At 45.5% G+C, this 20,606-nt stretch overlaps 1 protein-coding gene across 1 annotated transcript in view; it reads right to left on the minus strand.

Annotated features, from left to right (window-relative positions):
* Positions 1–18,379: 18,379 nt before the first annotated feature.
* Positions 18,380–20,606, minus strand: part of PDE10A (phosphodiesterase 10A) — a 304,446-nt gene continuing 302,219 nt past the window's right edge. The window contains exon 22 of the mRNA XM_022560857.2: positions 18,380–19,346. Within this exon, the coding sequence (XP_022416565.1) occupies positions 19,229–19,346 (118 nt within the window). The 3' untranslated portion in view covers positions 18,380–19,228. The remainder of the gene's footprint in view (positions 19,347–20,606) is intronic.

The following is a 20,606-nucleotide window of genomic DNA, read 5'->3' on the forward strand; positions in this document are numbered from 1 at the left end:
CCATCCAACTGTACCTGGAGTTCTAGTGCATAGTAGGTGCCAGTCTCTAAATGATCATTTAGTCATTTTAGTGTTATTATCCCGAAGTTCCTAGTAGGGAATTGATATCGTGTGAGGTGAAGTAACCTGCCGGAGATCAGTTAGCAGGGAACAAAAGCATGTAAATTCACATTTGGCTGCAAAGTCGGTGCTTTTTCCTCAGGCTACCCCATATGTCAAGGGAGGAAACTCTAAAACCCTCTTAAGATTCTTATCTTTAAACACTGTATTCGATTTAAATTTCTTCCAGGCAGAGGGAATTCGGTGCAGTGGAATGCTGGCTCCTCTATTCTCAGGAGACGTCACGCTGAGCAGCCCTCACGACTCACCAGCTCCAGATGACAAAGGTGACAAATCTGACCTTACAGAATTGGGAGGATGAAGTCAGTGCCTGTGAAAGATTCAGGGCACATCGTAGTTTTCTTTTCTTTCCACTGATGCTGGCCGGACACTTTAAATGTGAGCCTTTTCTGAAACCATGAAGTTGTCATGACCCTAGGAGGCTCAGACGGCTCCCTAATCAGGTGTATCTGAATTTAACCTGGAAAAAGATAACGAAAATGTTTACTGATCTTCTCTCTCCAATGTTCACAGTATTTAGGCATCCGACCATAATGAGAAATGCTGGCAGGAAATGCCCACATTACACGAGGCTAGCTAAGCATTGACCCAGGAGAGGAAAGTTCCCGCCTTCAGTTAATTATAAATTAAGAGCAAACATGTGGCAATTCAGGTTGCCATGTTACCAACTACTGGAGATGAAACAGTGAGCTCTTCTGCTCAGAACTGCTTAGTGGTTTAGTAAAATGGCCGATTATTTTTGTAGACAGAGCACCCCACCTTTTCCACCCTGTAGGGGCAGGCAGTCAGGTGGCAGAGGTGTCCCCCCTCCGCCCCACAGGCAGGCTGAAGCAACAGGGCTCCGAGGCGGTGGTAGAGACAGCTGGGGGGTGTCAGCCCCGGCTGGTGGGCGGCCTCCAGTTTCAGCCAGGGCTCATTCTTCGCGGACATGCACAGTCTTGGTTTAGATCAGAAAGAAAATGATACATTTGTCCCCAAGACCTAAGTGTCTCCCAAGTCAAGTCTTATGGACACACATACAGTAAATTAACCTACCCCTTACACACTACAGTTCAGGGAGTCGTTGGTCAAATCAATAGCAAGCCTTAGAAGCCCACCTGCGGCTCTCCGATTGCTAAATATTTCAACGAAGTGTCTGAAGCAGAAATGTATTTAAGTATTACGTTATGGGCGCAACGAACGGATCTGCCAGAACCACAGCGGTCTTCCTGGAGGCCAGACGTCTGTGTAGGAATCAACAGTGGCTCACCTTGGAGTTATTTCTACTGAGATGGATGGTCTATTTTGTGTTTCAGCTCTAGGTGGCGCTGGAGCACATCTTAAAACACGACGGAACGCAGGTGAGATGCAGCCGTCCCAGCTCGTGTCCCCGCATCCTCCATCCTACTCCGCGTCCAGAAAGAAAAAGAATATTGTCTGCTCTTGTCACTTTGTCAAGACTGCAGAGATGCACGATTTATTCCCTGAAGATGCAGAGTGGAGAAGAGACAGACAACTTAGGGGACGGACGCGGTGATCTGAGCGTTGCAGAGACCAGAGGAAAAGGCGCAGAGGAGGGAGTGGTCGAGGACCCCAGACTGAAGTGCCGGGGGCGGGAGGAGAGCCTCGGGTGGGTCAGAACAGCCAATGGCTTGGAAAAAATAAACATTTTCCGTTATTAGAATTCATTGAGCAGAAATGGGCAAAGTTGAACCGACTTTTTAAACATCTTTGTGACCTCAGCTCTGGAGGTGTGAAACAGAGATGCATAGGGCGAACCTGAGGTTAGATGGAAATTACATGCCAGCCCGAGTGGGGAAGTTGCGGAAATGTAGGGATGCTGAGAGCTGCCGGGTGCAAGGGGCAGCGTCACGAGGGAAATTCAGTTTGGTCCCGTAGATGGCAAGGAGTTGTTGGAAGAGTTTACACAGTAGAGAGGTGAGCACAGGTTTCCGTTTGAGAAGCATAACTCTGGTGCTGTATTGGAGACGGTGACAGGGCAGTAGTAAGAGTCAAGACGGGCATTTCCAGGTCCACACACTGAAAGGAGGGCTGGCTGCAAGTCCACCCCGATCCCACCCGCTCCGGACGTGGAGGAAGGAAAGTCTCGCCCATCAAAGGCCCACAGCGGGGTTTTGCGCTGCCTTGCCTGCTTGCCTTTTCAGGGTCCGCACCCCACCTGTGGGTCTTCCCCTCTGCCCCTGCCTTTCTCTCCTTCTCCCTCCCTCCTTCCCTCTACCTGATGGGACATTTCCATCGGTAAAACAAATGTGCTCTCGTTTTTTCCAATCTTAAATATATATAAAAGCAAACCTTTGCTGTGACTCCACTTCTTTCTAAGGCAAAGGCGCCCTCGCATTTATTATTACTTTTTTAACCTCTTTATTGGAGTATAATTGCTTTACAATGGTGTGTTAGTTTCTGCTGTATAACAAAGTGAATCAGCTATACGTATACATATGCTCCCATATCCCCTCCCTCTTGTGTCTCCCTCCCACCCTCCCTATCCCACCCCTCTAGGTGGTCACAAAGCACAGAGCTGATCTCCCTGTGCTATGCGGCTGCTTCCCCCTAGCTACCTATTTTGCTTTTGGTAGTGTATATATGTCCATGCCACTCTCTCGCTTCGTCCCAGCTTACCCTTCCCCCTCCCCGTGTCCTCAAGTGCATTCTCTACGTCTGTGTCTTTATTCCTGTCCTGCCCCTAGGTTCTTCAGGACCTTTTTTTTTAGATTCTGTATATATGTGTTAGCACATGGTATTTTTCTCTTTCTGACTCACTTCACTCTGTATGACAGACTCTATCTAGGTCCATCCACCTCACCACAGATAACTCAGTTGCGCTTCTTTTCATGGCTACTGTTGACGGGACAGGTGGTAGTCAGAGAACACCACAGGCAGCGCAGTGGGCTACCTGCTGAGGTGGGAAGATGCAGCGGGGCAGCCGCCTGGGTGACCCATAACAGTCCTGTCTCCACGCAGCTCACACCTTCTCACGTGCAGCCTTGACTCTGCCCTAACAGTGCTTTTCTGCAGCATCACTTTATTTTTAAGTGGTATTTGAGGGCAAAGTCACCACAAGACCCCAAAAGGTTGGAAATGTGCTGTACACCTTAAACGTACACAGTGCTAAATGTCCATTATATCCCAGTATAACTGAAGGAAATTTACTTTTAAAAGTGCCTGATGGGGCTTGCCTGGTGGCACAGTGGTTGAGAGTCCGCCTGCCGATGCAGGGGACACGGGTTCGTGCCCCGGTCCGGGAAGATCCCACGTGCCGTGAAGCGGCTGGGCCCGTGAGCCATGGCCGCTGAGCCTGCGCGTCCGGAGCCTGTGCTCCGCAACGGGAGAGGCCGCAACAGTGAGAGGCCCACGTACCGCAAAAAAAAAAAAAAAAAGTGCCTGATGGTCAAAGGCTGGTCGAGTCTTCCTCACATCACATCACAGATTCCTGCCTTCCCCCTCCCCCTTAGAAGGACTGTTGTGATCCTGGGCTCAGGGGACAGCGCAGGCCATGACCTCTGGCTAAGGTCAGCTGCCCAGTAGTCTTCCTTCCATCTGCAGCCTCACTTCCTCTTGGACAAGGAATCTGCCCCCAGAGGAGGTGACGCTTGGCCTGAGGCTCCGCCTGCCACACCCAGAGCCAGAGGAAGAAGCTTCTGGCGTCGGGAGCGGAACGGGAGGTGAGGCTCCATCCAGGTAGAGGTGAAACCCAGGCTCCCAACCCAAGTCTCTGTCGGGACAGCAGAGGGAAGGTGGGAGCCAGAGCAGGCGCTGTAGATGGTGCTGCCCTGGGGTGTGATGGGTTTTGTTTGTTTGATGTTGTACGACTGGAGAGATGTGAGCATGGCTATGGAAAGGGCCGTGGAGAAGGGAAGGTTGAGAACCTACCGACCGGGGGCATTCAATTCCACCATCCAGTACATGTCTGAAAGGTACAAGGACCCTCCCAAGGGACGCAGGCAGAGCCGGAGGAAGACAGTCCCTGTCGCTACAGGAAACAAACCATCCGGATGTTTCCCTACACGGCCTGTTTCTGACTCATCCTTTGCATCGCTGGTTTTTCATCGGGATAAAGAGTTGCTCACCTTTAAAAATAATCATGGCGGCCTGTGGGTTCCCCAAAACAAACCCAGAGACGGTGGTGATTGCACCGCTGGGAACCGGCTGCTTTTGCCCGGTTGACAAGCCTTAGGAATCTATCAGAGTCTCCTGGGTTTTGAGAGCGAGTGAGAAGGTCTCCTGGGGAAGGCAGATCGGGTGCAGAAGAGGAGGGCCCTTCCTTCTGTTCGTCCATTGGGCCTTTTCCCAGCAATGTGGCAGAGAAAAGTGGGGGAACACTGTTACTCTCATAAGAAATCAAGCCAGAGTTTACATCAATATAAGAAAAATATGTCTAAGTGATATTTTAAAGTTGAGATGGAGTCTGGTTCCAGGTGCGACTCTGCAGCCAGGAATCCAGGCTGTCACCAGCCCGCCTGGCAGGGCACAGAGCTCCCGGCTCCTGGCCAAGTGATGGGGTCCTGGACCACCCTGTGCCTGTTTGCCACCTTCTCCATCCTGCGCAAGATGCACCTGACGGACAGTCTGAGCCAATGCTGAGAAGGGTTTATGCTCAGCATCTGTGGGAGTGGGAGTGTCTTCACCCATTCTACCCTTCCAGCGGCCCCCAAAGTTATTTCCTCACAGACCTTTTTTTCTTCAAGGTTCCACTCTGTGCAACATGCTTGGAGAAATGCTGAATGAACTTCCTTCGTAAAGCATCTTTTTCCTTAAATGGAGTGGCACCCACAGATGTTTCTCTGGTTTTGGTGGTGGGATTGGGGGCCTTGCAGGGTACTTTACAGCCGTAGAATCTGTGCTCTGTCCTCCAGATTTCTCAGTTCTCAGGGAGGTTTATGATGCAGGCAGAGAGCTGACCTTGTATGGAATGACTCAGTGTGTGTTTTGGAAACCCCATTTCATTGGAGGAAGCGTGCTCAGGGGAGAAGAAAAGAAAAGAGCCTTTGTGGGGTGGGGATGGAGTGGGTAGTAGAACAGAGAGAGGAGGGTCCAAGTCCTCGAGAGGAGAAGTAGGTGGGGCTCCTCCAGTGGCACTCGTCTCTCATAGCGTCCGAAGAGCAGGACATCAGAGTGGACCCCCAGATATCCAGGGTGGACCCCATCTCAGAAGGACCTTGCACCAATCCTGCTCTCCAGCTGCCCTGGACAAGGGCACGTCCTCGGGACCCAGTGTGGAGCCCAGCAGAGAGGCGCCCTGCACCCAGAGCTGGGGGCTCTCACACGATGTTGAGGAGGTCACCCGTGATCAATGGGGTGATGTTCCCACCAGCTGGCGGGAAGGGGAATGATCAGTCAGATCTGAGTTTTGAAAATTATCACTTTTATACACCTATACTGTAAAGTAAAACTCATGCCCACTAGATGTACCATGTACTATTCTTTCAAAAAAACAACAGTAGACTAAACAACCACCCAGATTCAGATATTAACATTTTGACTTATTCACTTTATCTCTCTCTCCATCATTTTTGCTGACACTTTTGAGAATCGGTAGTAGACATCACAAGTCTTTAGCCCTAAATACTACAGCACCCGCCTTCTCCTCCATAACCACAGGACACTATCACACTGAAGAAGAGTAAGTCTTTGCTTTCTGTCTGCTGATACCTAGCCCGATATTCAGGTTTTCCTGAATCATCCACAAAATATCATTCATAGCTGTATTTTCAAACAAGAACCCATACATTTAGTTGCCACCTCTTTCTTTAAACAGCTTTGATATATAATTTACACAGTGTACAATTCACCCGTTTAATGTTTACAATTTGATGCTTTCTAATATAGTCACAGAGTTGTGCTTTTTTCACCTAAAACAGTCACACTTTTCCATTTTTTTAATGACAGTGGCCCTTTGAGAAGACCAGGCCAGTTGTCTCATGCACTGTCTACTCTGAGGTGTGCCTGGTTATTTCTTTTGTGCTGTGGTTGTTTTGTGCTGCCTGCCTTATATCACCTACAAAGTGGAAGTGAGTCTAAGGCCCAAGTATATTTAAGTCAAAACGTCTTGGTAAGTAAGAGTCCTTCACGGGTGGTGATCTGTACTTTCCACTATTAGTAATGTAAAATCTGATCACTGCATATGGAGGGGGCGACCATAATATCTTGTAATTGTGGTGATGGGTTTTCCCTTTGTGATCAGCAGGGATGCTGCGAGGTAATGCTTTGAGGTCATGAAGCTGCCCAGTTTCCAAGAATCTTTCACATCCGTGGATATTCCTTGCCCAAATCAACTAGCTCCGAGGGGTTGCAAATGGTTATTTCCACTTTCATGTCATCCACACTGATGAGATGCAATTCTGTAAAAAGGGCTTTCCCTCATCAATTTGGAATCTCATCTCCTAAAGAGGGAAGTATTTTATTCTTACCTTTAGTTGCCTCTTTTCAAGAAAGGAGTTGGTGTTGTGGTCACCTCCAAAACTGCCTATTGGATTTATTCCTTCTTTTTGTTTTGAGGAGCATTCTGGACTTGTAGGTTTTTCTTTGTAATGTATCCAACATAACATAATCAATTACACATTCTTTTTCATAAGTTTTATTGAAATATAATTAACATACCATAAGATTCACTCTTTTGAAGTGTCTATTCAGAGGTTGGTGCTACATTCGCATTTCAGTGGTTTACAGTATGTTCACAAAATCGTGCAGCCGTCACCACTGTCTATTTTGAGGACAGTTTTTTTCGTCATCACAAAAAGGAACCCTCTACACACTGGCATCATTCCTCATCTTCATGTCCCCCAGCCCCTGGTAACCACTGATCCAGTTTTCTGTCTCTATGAATTCACCTCCTCTGAACATTTTATATAAATGAAATCATACTGTGTGTGGTCTTTTATAACTGGCTTCTTTCACTTAACATAATGTTTTCAAGGTTTCACCCACGTTGTAGCAGGTCTCAGCGCTTCATTCCTTTTCATGACTCAATAATTTTCCGTTGGGTGGATGGACCACCTTTGAGTATGCACTCACCAGTTAACAGACATTGGGTTTGTTTCCACTTTTTCAATATTATGAGTAATGCTGCTGTGAACATTTGTGTACAAGGTATTGTATGAATAAGTTTTTATTTTTCTTGAATATGTAACTAGGGGAGGAATAGCTGGGTTATATGGAAACTCTAAGTTGAACATGTTGAGGAATGGCCAAACTGTTTTCCGAAGTGGCCACACCATCTTACAATCCCACAAGCAACGTGTGATAGCTGTAGTTTCTCTACATCTTTGCCAAAAACTTGTTATTGTCTGTCTTTTTGGTTTTAGCCATTGCAGTAGCAGTGACCTGCTACACTGTTGTGCTTTGGTTTGCATTTCCCGAATAACGAATGACGTAGAACAACTTTGCATGTGCTTATCGGCCATTTATGTATCTTCTTTGGAGAAACATCTATTCAAATCCTTTTCTATTTTGAAATTGGATTGTTGTTTTATTGTTGAAAGAGTTTCTTATATATCTTGGACACAAGTCCCTTATCGCATCTATGATGTGCAAATATTTTCTTCCATTTTAGGGGGTTGTCTTTTCACTTCTTTCACTTTTTGTCCTTTGAAGCGCAAATATTTTTAATGTTAGTGAAGTCTGGTTGATCTGTTTGTTTTATCACTGATAGTTTTTGTGTCATATCCAAGCAACTGTTACCTACCCCAAGGTCACTTGATCAGGAATCTGCTAAAATGCCACCTCATTAGAGATATCCCCCCCTGTCCCTCACCCCCCGCCCTGCTTTTCTTCCTCACAGCTGTCCCCATTTGACACGTTATGTACTGTCTGGCTTGCTCGCTTCTCATCCGTCTTTCCACACTTGCATGTACACTCCTTGAAAGCAGTGTTTCTCTTGTTTTCATCCGTGGCTGGATGCCCAGTGCCTGGAACAGAGCCAGACTCGCGGTCAGAATTCACCACAGCCGGGGAAATGACAGCAGAGCTGTTCGAGCGCCCGAGTGGCAGCACCACGGCCAAAGCCTCCGGAGCAGGGCAGCGTGCAGCTGGATTCTGCAGCGCACATTGGAAGGAGGCCAAAGGGCCAAAACAAAAGGCAGCACACACATAAAGAGCAGAGATCCGAGGAGGACTTTGTGAGCTGGAGAACGATTTACAAATAAGAGTAAGCACCCTGACGGAAGAAAGCACCGTCTTGCTGTGAGGGTCCATGTCACGTGTCAATGCCTGAGCTGAGGGGACCAGATATTTGGCTGAACAGAAGTCTCGGTGCATCTGGGAGGCTGTCGCTGGCTCAGGTGAGCATTGGAATCAGTATAGCATCAAGCGGATCGCATTCCCTAGTGGGGTGGCCCCATCCAAGCTGCTGGGGGCCGGAATAGACAGAAGGCAGGGGTGGTGGGGTTGCTCCCTCTGCCTGAGCCTGAGCCCGGACGCTGGTCTTCTCCTGCCCCCGGAATGAGACTGACACCATCGCTGCTCCTGGCTCTGAGGTCGTAGGACTCAGACTAGAATTTAGAAGCTAAGCCACCAGCTCCCCTGGGTCCCCAGCTTGCAGGCGGCAGATGGTGGGGCTTGTCAGCCTCCGTAATTGCGTGAGCCAGTCCCTTGTAATAAATGCCTGTGTGTGTGTGTGTGTGTGTTAGGGTCCTACACAGAAACAGAGCCAGCGGGATATATATAGACATTCGTATGTACGTAGAGACACGTACAGGTGTATAGCCCATTGGCTCTGCTTGTCTGGGGAGCCCTGACTCATGCTCCTGGGTTGACTCAGTTGGACCGTGAATGCTAATAAGCTATTGAATAAAAGTAGCACTTTTATTCTGAAAGAGAAGCAACTTTTACAAAGGGAATTTTAACACTTCCCTTAGTGAGGAAACTCCGCCTTGGTGATGGCACCGCATTACGATTCGTCAACGCTGTGATGCACAGACGCACGTGTTCACTCTAGTAAATTCCATGTCGCTCTCAGGCCAATGCTGGCAAAGTAGAAGTTAAATAGATCTCTAAACTATTGGAACGAAGAATTTGAAACCCAGAATAAACCATATCAAGATAGCAAAGACACATTTCACTGGCCCTGAATTCAGTGAAAAAAAAAATGTAACTAGTTTTCTAGAACTGTATTTAACTTGCCTTGATTTCCTAATTTGTCCAATGTGGAAACTGAATTCAGGCATGATGGGGTCAGTTGTAGTAAACTTACTGTGTCTTGAAGTCCCTTGGGTTTTAAATCAGTCAAATTAAAAGCCTGTCTCCCTGCTCCATTCCACCTGAATTCTGGGTGTGACTGCAGGGGGGCCGGGGTAAGGGGGTGGGTGCTGTCATGCGGGCTCAGGAGCGGGCTGTGCTGGGTTGTTGCCTGGTTGGGGGGCGAGGGGGGAGCTATGGCTGCTCTCTCCTGTCTGGTCCTCGCCCATCTGTGCTCAGTGATGTCCCCTGAGCCAATCTGTGCTCCTCTGGCTGGTTTCTCGGAGGCAGTGTCCCTCCCCTTTACCCCCAACCACTCAACACGTGCTGCCGTCACAGGAAGGTGGTCCGCAGGGCTGTGACACCCCCAGAGCGGGGATGTGACCCCCAGAGCAGGGCCGTGACCCCCAGAGCGGGGCCATGACCCCCCAGAGCGGGGCTGTGACCCCCAGAGTGCGGCTGTGACCCTCCCCCCAGAGCGCAGCTGTGACCCTGCCCCCAGAGCGGGGCCGTGACCCCCCCCCAGAGCGGGGCCGTGACCCTCCCCCAAGAGCGGGGCTGTGACCTCCCCAGAGCGGGGCTGTGACCCCCCCCAGAGAGGGGCCGTGACCCCCAGAGCAGGGCATGGGCTGTGTTCACCCGGCGGCCCAGGCAGCCCGCCCCGCAGGCTGACTGAGGCTTCAGCTGCGACCTGCACCCACTCTCCGAGCTCTAGGAGAAAAGTGGGCGCCAGGATCCTGTTGACCAGATTCCACAGAACAGGTCCGGGGTGAATCCCCCCCTGCACGGTTCTCACCTGGTGGAGACGGCACGCTGACACCTCGACAGCTTTCTTCTCCACAGTCTGTCCTCCCCGGGGCCATGCGACCCTCAGTACCGGGACAGAACGGTCTGGGGACAGCTCTTTTCAGCCAGACTGTCAGCTTATAAACACCCATAGAAGCGTTTCTCTTAAGACTTCATCTGAGTTTCCCCGTGTGATTTTGCAGCTCGACAGCTGAGTGCGGTTTCTCCCCTTTGAGTCCCCGTTCAGGTCCTCACCGAGGGAGGGCAGGGAAGGAGCCTTGCTTATAAAGCACCAAGTGCTCTGAGGCCGGTCTTCACGGGCGCCTCCAAGGTTCCATGTGTCTACATTAGTCAAGAGGCGCCCTTTACCGGCAGGAAGTGAAGCCAGGCTCACCCAGGATGGCAGGGTGCTTGCGTGTGGGTCTCTGGCCCTGGACGAGCCCAGCCTGCTTTCTCTTTCACCAGCTACTTAACTTCCTTGGGTTTCATTTTCCTCACCTTTAAATGGGGGCAATAGCATGCATAATTTATAGAATTGTCGAATACTCAGTTGATCCAAGTAGTACCTAGAGGGCCAGACACATAGTAAGTGCTCAGTATATGTTAACCTCTGTTATTTCCGTCCGGGCTTGGGGGTGCATCCCTGTCCCAAGTGAGGACAGTCAGGAGGGAGCAGATCACTGAGCGAGAGGAACAGAGATTCTTGAACAGACGAGGGAACACTCGTGCCTCTAAGGATGCACTCAGCAGGAGCCAGACGGAGGTTATCCCAAGAGAGAGACCATTACGGGGCGTGTTCGTGAAAGGACATGTGGGAAGAGCCAAGAACAGGTGCGCCTTGGGATGACAGAGCCACGGAGACGGGAGGTGTAGGAGATGCACCCAGAGTGCCAGCTGATGACCCCGACAGTTGGTTCTCTAGTAAGTACAGGCCCAGCAGAAGGCCACTGGCAAATTTCTACGGGGAGGATGTCGAGAATTGCACGGGCCCCTGAGCCAAGTTACACTGTTTTAAATGAGACTAGCTTAAGTGCAGGACGCCAGATAGCGTCCAGATAGGTAACTGAAAGGCGGTCCGATGAAAGAGGAAGTGGAGGTATCTGTGTTGCTGCAAGTACAGAACTAGCGTCTCGGAAGAAAAATCATAAAGCTACAGATTTCAGGACAACTTTAGCAAAAGCTCTCTGGCAGCCAGAGCTGTCAGGCAATGGTCTGGTTTGCATTATGGGAACGTGTTCTCCACCCCTGATGACTTGGAGGACCATCTACCAGAGGTGGCGAGTAAGTGACCTCGAGTTGCTGGTGGAAGGTCAAACCAGTGACCCTCAAGTCCAAACTCTGACAGTCATAGTGTCACAAGGACAGAACTCAGTTTACCAGGAAGGCTTAGGAAACAGGTGTTTTGATGCATGGCTTCTTTAGTTACTGCCAAGTTAAGCAGGTAAGTGTTATTTTCTTAACATACAGTAATATAATAATGTATCTTAGTCATTCCGTGTGTTAAAATGTTTGACTTTTTTGTTGATGACTGAGCATTTACCCTATTCTAAAAATATCATTCTGAGCAAGAATTCTACCTAATTAATGACACGGACATCAACAAGGCCGGCATTATCGAAATGTATACCGTTACCAAATAAACATTTGGAAGTTGGTGTTTCAAATAAATGCCTGGTTTTATTTTCTAGTCACTTTCCTTTCTCCCCTCAACATCAATCGAGGAAAAATCTCAACCGGCTCCCTTTTACGTGATGGTGGGAGAGGGCCGTGGGGAGGGTGGAGAGGGATGCAGGAACGGCTTATGGAGGTTTCTGTTTCATCAGGCTCCGTGTGTCCTCTTGCGAACCGCATCATTTGTGTATTATTTGGAAGATTTAAAAAACTGTCTTGTTAAATACGTGCGATTCTCAGGTCAAAAAATATGTAGTTTCCCTTTTGTCTCTCCCAGAACTGGACCTCTGAAAACAGTCATCACAGGAGGGGACAAGGGCACAGCAAGTCACAGCAAGGTGACAGAAGGCCTCGGGGAAGGAAGACTTGCGTCCTGCCCCTCCCTGCACTTCCCGGAACATCAGGCGCCCGACACACTTGCTGAATAAATGTTTGCTTAATACTGCTGTGTTTTTAGGGTTCCTTTGGTGTGGAAACAGCTCTTGGTTATGGTAAGTCTGATGGAAAAGTCAAACCTGTGTAATAAAGATAAGGGTTCAAATTCAGATCAGCTTTACAGAGAACCAATCTGCACGCTCAATTACCAAATAAGTTTCTGGAGATATTAGCTCATGAAATTTATTTTTAACACAGTAAACATTTGCTACAGTTTCACAGGAAATGAATATTTAACAAAAATCCTGTCTACAACATGCACAGTGCTGTGTACTCGGAGAGCAGTCCATTAGTAAGAGCTTGGTGTGCAGAATTCCATTTTAAGGTCTTTCTACGTTCGTCTAATTAACAAGGAACGAGGCCGTGGACACCCACGTTTAACAATGCAACAAGTCTTTATTCCAGGAAACATTTATTTCATTCACTCCCGAATGTAGCTCTAATATGTTTTTGGTTAGAGAGGGTCTTGGGATGCGATTCAGCTTTAACATTCTGGTCTTAAATATTTATCATTTCCCTGCCCACCTGATGGCAAGCAGAGAGTGCCAAGTAAACGCCGTTACTTTAAGCGGAGTTTTAAAGATGAAGCCATGAGTATGCTGTGAGTTGAGCTGAGAACATTCTTTTTTTCCTAGCAGAGAGAATCCCAGCGCTTAGTGTAAACACGCCCTCCCCGTGGAGTCCTTCCCACTCTTAAGCCATGTGGGCTTGGACTGGTCCTGGGAGCCCTGCCAGTGGGGAAGCTGTTTCAGGAACCAGCCTTGGCACTGGGGCTCATGAGTTTTGTAACATGAAGCAGTCTTTCTAAAAGACCACACTCTTCCCAAAGAGTCTTTTCACTTTACACAGTGGAGTTAATACAAATCATCGTGTAAAATTTAACGTTTTATGTTGTCTCATCCTTTCTGCTAGAAAATGGCTGAAGCAAACATGCCACGTTGCTCCAGTGTGAACTTGGTCTCTCCTCTGCAGACAAGGCTTGGAGTGTTTGCACATGAACTTTTATGAAGCTGCAAATATCTCTTACCTTCCCCACACGTGAGAACAAATGATGAACGTGAAAGGTGATATTTTAAAAACTCTTGTATTCAATTATTCACACCGAAGGATAGCCATTAAAATTATGAACATCTCTACATATATTTCATGTATCATACATATATATATACTTTAAATGTATAATTACATATCAACAAAGGTTTCTTGCTGCTCTAAGCATGTAAGTAAAACAAAAATTTTGCGAAGTAACACCCATATATGCATATATACTGGCTGTTTGAATTATGAATTTATTTACAACTTGCCTAGGTTATAATCAGTGATTATTGTTATATTATACAAACATGACAGTAAAGGTTTCTTTTAAATACAAAGACTGCAAATGAATACATGAAAAAATTACACACATGTACAATATTTATAATTTATAAATGCAAAGTTAAGACCTCTTTAAATTATTGCACTTGTGCATTTTACAAAGTTTTTGTATGTCATACATATAAAATATTTTTAAATTTATAACTTAGTAACTGTAATGAAGTTGGACATTGTTAACTCAAAATTCCTTCTCCTTCCAAAAGTGAGCCCATTAAAACTTTGGATACAGATCCATCGACTCTACGAATCAGATTATGAGCATTGTATTTTTGACAGCTTGTAACCTGTATTCCACTCCAGCAGCTTCTGGTCAGCAAGGAGATTATCACCAGCAAACTCTTAGTTGCCTTGGCTAGGCAGGGATAGAGGATCTCCTTTGTTCACAAGGACTTGTAAAAAAAAAAAAAAAAAAAGTCACCCCTTCTTTTCAGAAAGAGTCAAGATGCTGCATTTCTACAAATTTTGGTAACTGTTTCACAGTGTTCTGGGCACGCACACTTTTTTCCGGTGGGTCACTGGGTGGGTTCTGGTGAACAGGTGGGGGGTGTGGTATAGAAACACCTTCTACAACTACATCTACTGTCAGTGTGCACACTAAGTGAATATAAAGGGCATACACCATCCAACAGGTCACATGGAAAAGAGTGTTCCCATATGTCGTTTACACAGTATATTTGAGATACGGCACAAGACTGGGAACTAAAGAAAAAACAAAAGCTGCAATGCCCAGGATAGGGTGATATTTTAGGTGGACTAGGGTACTGGATAACACACTTTTAAAACTTATCCTGCAATAGGAATAAAACCTTTCCACTTAAGCTTCAGTGAATGTACGGTTCCTCAAAAGTACTAGCTGAAACTTGATGTGTGGAAACCGACTACCCTAACTGGCAAGCGTGATCTGGCTGGAAGTTTCGGCCTGGGTCCTGGGGTAACGCTAACCTGTGCCCAGCAGAGGTACACGCAGGGCTGAACCCTCTCAGGGCGGTCAGCTCTGCAGGACCTTCCACTGTCAGTCAGAGAAGGGAAAAGTTCAGAGTTCAGGTGACGGTAGTAATACTTCTTTGGATTTCAAACGTGTTTCTTGTCTTTCACTTTGTCCCATCTTTTCAATTTAGAACCAGAACAGCATCAAAACTGTTTTCTTCCTTTTTTTCTATTCTTATCATCACATAAATGTATCTAGTGCTTCAGACAACCAAAATATCCAGTAAAAAAAAAAAAAAAAAAGACAAAAAACAAAAAGTGTAAGCACTGCATTGGGTATCACTCATTTAAACTTAAGTGCTTAAAGAAATTGGCAAAATGTGTATCAGGATAAATACTTAATGCAAAGGTAAAAATATACTAGCCATGCACTGCAGACAAGCCTGGGGAAACCATCACTAACAGCATACTCGGCTAATTTACATTTTACAGTGATTTTAAAATCCGATTAATACTTGCAATAGAAAGGAGACACTAAGGTGACTAAATGAATATGTTTTTAAAGAATTAAATCCTGAATAAAATCAGCCAAGTGTAGAAAGCAAATACATTTGAAATATACAAAGATAGAAGTGATTTTCAAAATCTAAATCATGCATATGTACCTGAAAAAACCGACAAAATCACATCATAATCAGTGTCACAGTTCTTGGAAGTTCTTGCAAAAAAGACTGAATCTGAACAGTTCATCGGTTATGGTCACAAGGGTGACTGTGAATGAAATAAAATAAGGGATAGAAAGCTGATAAGGAGAGAATGATCCTAACTCATTCCACTTGATAAAATTAACCATGGATGTGTCCCTTGAAATGTTTTTAATTATAGTTAAGCAAGAAAGCAAAACAATGAATATATGAATGAAGAGGTAAGATTACAGAGTTTAAAATAAAGGCACAGGCCGAGGCGTGGTGAATCACTTAGTCCTATTAAAACTCAAACCCTACTCTGGGTTAAAAGACCAGCAACATAACACTCAAAACTAAATCTATTAAGCAATCCAGGAAGCTAAGGATTTATGCGTCTATGTGTATCATGTACAAACAGAGCTACTGTGCTTGAATATACCAAGAAAGCAAAATTCACGGAGGTTGACTGCATAAAAGCATGCTAAAGAGAGGAAACCTACACTGAGCGGATCTAGTTCTGAATTAGCTCTGTTTCTGCTGCTGTGAGAACAAGTCACCCCGAGCAGTACCGTGATTGTCTGCACAGATGCTTTTCCATTGAGAGAAGAGTCAGGCTGGAGGACAACGGTGTGTGACTAATTCAAAACCTGGTCTCTCTTCCAACATTGTTTTCTCACGTGCTTCTCAGAAATAACTAAAGCTGGGAAATGGATCACAATTCCTGCCCTAGTAAAAGGGTCATTTTTGGGCTTCCCTGGTGGCGCAGTGGTTGAGAGTCCGCCTGCCGATGCAGGGGACGCGGGTTCGTGCCCCGGTCCGGGAAGATCCCACATGCCACGGAGCAGCTGGGCTCGTGAGCCGTGGCCGCTGGGCCTGCGCGTCCGGAGCCTGTGCTCCGCGGCGGGAGAGGCTGCGGCAGTGAGAGGCCCGCATACCGCAAAAAAAAAAAAAAAAAAAAAAAAGGGTCATTTTTTAGAATTCCTTTCCACATTAATTGCATTTAAGATTTTCTATTTAATTAAATCACAACTAGTAATTAATCAGATACTTGCATTTTTTAGAATTTTATTCCGCTGCCCAAGTTCAATAGTTCACGTTGTTAGCATGCATTTCCAAGAAAATTTCTAGTTAAAAAATATATTCACTATCTCTGAATGGAATAATTGCATTTGATGATAAAACTGTATCTATTATAAATCAGCACAACCAATAAAAAATTTTGCAAATCAAATATTCTACATATACTCACAGCTGATTACCAAATTTATACTGAACAGGGAAACTTTGGCTCAATACAAAATACCACTTTAATGAGAAACTCATCAAAACTTTTGGCCATAAAAACCATCTGCCCTTTAAAGAAAAAATCTGGGGAAAAGACGAAACAGAACTCAAAAGCGTGTCTGCTAAATAAATCTGCCGAGATACAAAATACTCCTAATTGTGTGTTTTCCAAAACAGATTGTTAACTAAATATCACTGCATCTGAGGCCCTTTCATTTTAGGTAAATCTATGATTCCTAAGTCAATCTTACACATGGTAAAAGTAATAGTAACAGTTTACATTAGAATACAGTCCTTTGTTCAAACTTTGCTTCTATTATGACTATTTCACAAGAAATCAACCAACCGATAACTCCATACACGTTTCTTTGGGAAACTACTGTTCAAAGTACAGGTCACATAATGCAATACACCTGGGTATGTCAAAATAAGATACTTTTCTCTAATAATCATGTCAGAACAGCAACCTTAAAAATGCAAAAATAGCCATAGCATTTCCTCCCCCGTGACTGTTGTCTATTTCAAGAAGCAGAATTCATGCACTCTTTTAAAATCCTTTTCATTAAACAATAGTCTTCAATGATATTTCCTTTCCCCTTGCAATTCAGTCTCCAGGTTCAGTTAGATGACCTAAGTAACTTTTGGGATTAAAGTTGAATCTCATGGGTCCAGTTTCATACATTTGGCTGTAGAAAGCTTGGATGTATGCAACGTTTTAGAATTCAGTTCTGTGAATACATTAACATGAGAAAGGACTCTTTCTAGTCAGCTCTATATCAAACCACATACATTTTCCAACATGAAAAATCACTTTTTGAAGAATGGGGCTGATTTTTACTTTTCAAAGATGTGTTTGCCTCTCTCTCCCTTTCTCTCTCTCACACATATATGTGTGTGTATCTACATACATGTGTGTACCTACATGAATGTCTATGTGTACACAGCTACATACATCCGTGTGTGTGTGTGTGTGTGTGTGTGTGTGTGTACCTAGCCACAGTGGTATTCGCTCTCTTTTGTTATTTCATTTTACCTCATATTGTATAATTATAGTAGCAAATGGAGCTCCATGTAAGGAAGATGGCAACTTTCAGAAGCCCATAAGGAAACTGAACACACAGTGTTAATTTTAAAATAAGAACTATGTTTATGTATAGCTAACTCTGCTGCAACACAAATAAACCATATTATAGAAACACCTGATTTCATCATTTTTGCAAAAACCAAGCTCATATGAACAACAATGTGTATAGTACTGGATATGTAGAAGAATATTTTTAAAAATTTATTTTGTTGAAAGTAATATTCCAGTTTCCTGCTTCGAGGATCGTGGATAAGCCATTTGTTAGGGCTCAGCCTAGCGCTTCTGAGACTCTAATTCCTTCAGGTCAGGACTTGCACAGCTTCGGAGGTTACCATGTCATTGTGCTAAAAATCTTTAAAGCATTAACTATGCACCAGAAGTGACTGGTTTATAATCCTTGTAGGAGGGGGTCCAGACTATTACTTTTGTATATTTTTTCAAAACATTTACATTGTAGAGTAATATGAGCCTACCAAAACTGATACAGGAGAGACTCTGCAGACGCAGGTGTCTCTGTAGATATTTGATCTTGAGCAGAGCAAAGAGAACAGAGACGGGCCCCGATGCAGCTGTCGAGGGCAGAGAGCTTACGAAAGACCGTCGAGAGCGCACGAGCATGAGGGGAGTACAAGCAGGAGATGAATGAGCGGCTCGCAGTGAAGACTCCACGAGGCTCAGATGTTATGGTTTAATCGATTTTAGGAGAAATGTGTGGTCTTGTCATTAAATAATTTGTAGAACAACCCTTTCACCTGGAATGTGAGTTTAAGATTTTGCAATGACATCGAGTGCAAACATCAAAGAATCACTGTTAAAAATTCACATTTTACATCCGTAAGACTTGTCCGTTGAAAAAAAATTGTATGCCTTGCTTTTATTTTGTTCTCTATGTAAAGGGTTTAGGAAATTTGCCAAGACTACAATAAAGAAAAAAGTAAAGAAAAAATATTCTCTGACATTTTTTGAATTGATACTTGGATTTTTGAGATTTAGTATGATGTATACCTGCATCTCGTCTCAAGGGGATAGAAAATCTGCTTCCTTTAGTGTTAAATTTATTCATCTAAGCCCTGTAGTATAAGCTTACAGAACACGCTTTAAGTCCACCTAACTTTTAATTCATGAGGCTCTGAAGAAGGATCGATTTTCCATCACTGATTGCAGAAAGGTGCTTCTTACTCTGTAACCTCGATGCCACGTTTCTGAGGCTGTCTGCTATGATTCACGCTAATTACAAGTAGGTCACACATGAACATCCACAAGAGTAACACGTAAAATTTCCTATTTATAACCAACAACATCAAAGCAACACTGGTGTTAAAGCCAAAGTACAATATCCTAATAGTACCGTTTTAACCCTCACTGGAAAGATACAGTGGAAAAGTACCCCCTTCCGAACAATTGTCCGTTTCCATTAAGGCCTCAGCTATATTAGCCCATTAGAAAAGGCCAGTTCACAAGGAGTCACTGGGGCTGTGGATTTCTGGTCCTGGCTGATCACCGTCTGTGACGCAGTACAGAGGAGCCTGGCAGGGAGCCGTCTGCTGGATGTGTTTACTTGATGGTACCTTCTTGAAGAGGTCTGCATCCCAGTTACCAGGTGTAGGTTCCCCCCACAAAAATAAAAGGAAGAAAAGTCAAAGAAGCAAGATGAACATCTTCAGGTGGGGGGGCTCAGGGGCGGCCATCAGTCATCGATCTTCACGGGCAGCTTCTCCGAGGTCCCCTGGGCCGCCGGCGGGTTCGAGATCCACACGGCACTCTCCTCCCCTCGAATCACCTTCTCCCACTGGCTCAGGTTATTCCTGGAATAAGAGACGCAGCGACAGGGGCTGTTTCAGAAAGGATTTCTGGACTCTGTCCCAACAATCATCCACACCATCCTGTGGCATAACTCAGCCTGATGGCTTTTGGGTGTCGTTTTGACTCTGGTGACCTTGACTATAACCAGCTTGCAGGCTCCCAGCCTGTCCCCCGACTTGGCACCACTGCTCAGTCTCCTCAGAGGAGCCTCAACCGCCAAAGCCCTGTCCCACCAGCTCGTTTCTTAGTTGGGATTCACTGGAAAGGGGACTGAGCCAACGGGTGACCACCGAGGACACGTGGGATGGGAGGAAAGGGTGGAAAGGGCCCGGAGCCGCAAGTTCATCCACCAACGACACCTCCGTCCAGGCCTTCCCACCCCATGGGGGGAAGCGTGTGTCCCCCCGGGGCAGCTCCATCCCCTTCACATGCGAGACCGGGGAGAAGCCTTATTTTGAACACCGTGTCATGTATTAGAAAGGCACCATAAGTTACACCTGCTACAAACTTTTGAAAGTTCCTCGTTACGAGGTTGTATTTGTGCTCCGGTGGCCTCTAGTCTCAAACACAGCCTCACTCCCCCACCTCCTATCTTCCCGTCTCAGTACCTGCAGCTCAAGGGTTGCAGCATCTTCCTCTCCTCCGATGGTGTGAGAACTCCCGCTGCCTGACCACCACCCTGCTGGCCCGGCTAACCTCGCAGAGGCCTCGTCAACATTCCCCACCTTGCACCTTGCTTCCTCACACGCAAAGTCAAAATCAGAAGGGAACCTTAGCATTAGCAAACACAAAATTCATGCAAAGAAGACCTGCTAAGATACCTTTGGACAAAAGAAACCCCTAAAATATAACCTGAAAAATGTAACAGTTTAGCTTTTGTCCTATGTCATCAGGTATCATTTTCCCAGAACCTGAAGAGATTTTTTTGATATATTGGAAAAAAAACACCCACTAACTTTGTTGTGTTTCCTTGGATACAATGACACATGATGAATTTTTCAAGTTTTAATCATATTGAAACGGGCTTTAAGGGATTATGCGGTTTAGCCAAGTCCACAGTAGCAAGAAGGCATCAAAACTGCTGAGACAGCTGAATAACAATGCCAGAGCTTGATAATAATAGCAAGCCTTCATTCTGCTGGTTCTAAATATTTAGCATGAATACAGAGAATTTTTGGACAAAAAGAACTTCTGAGTAATGCCTGCATCTATTTTTTTTTTTTTTTTTTTTTTTACAACATGCTCCTTGGATTTCAATTGAT

The sequence above is a fragment of the Delphinapterus leucas genome, chromosome 12 (genome assembly GCF_059928025.1).
Source record: "Delphinapterus leucas isolate spDelLeu-1000000601 "Yukka" chromosome 12, BTC_Dleu_Yukka2, whole genome shotgun sequence".
Taxonomy (NCBI): domain Eukaryota; kingdom Metazoa; phylum Chordata; class Mammalia; order Artiodactyla; family Monodontidae; genus Delphinapterus; species Delphinapterus leucas.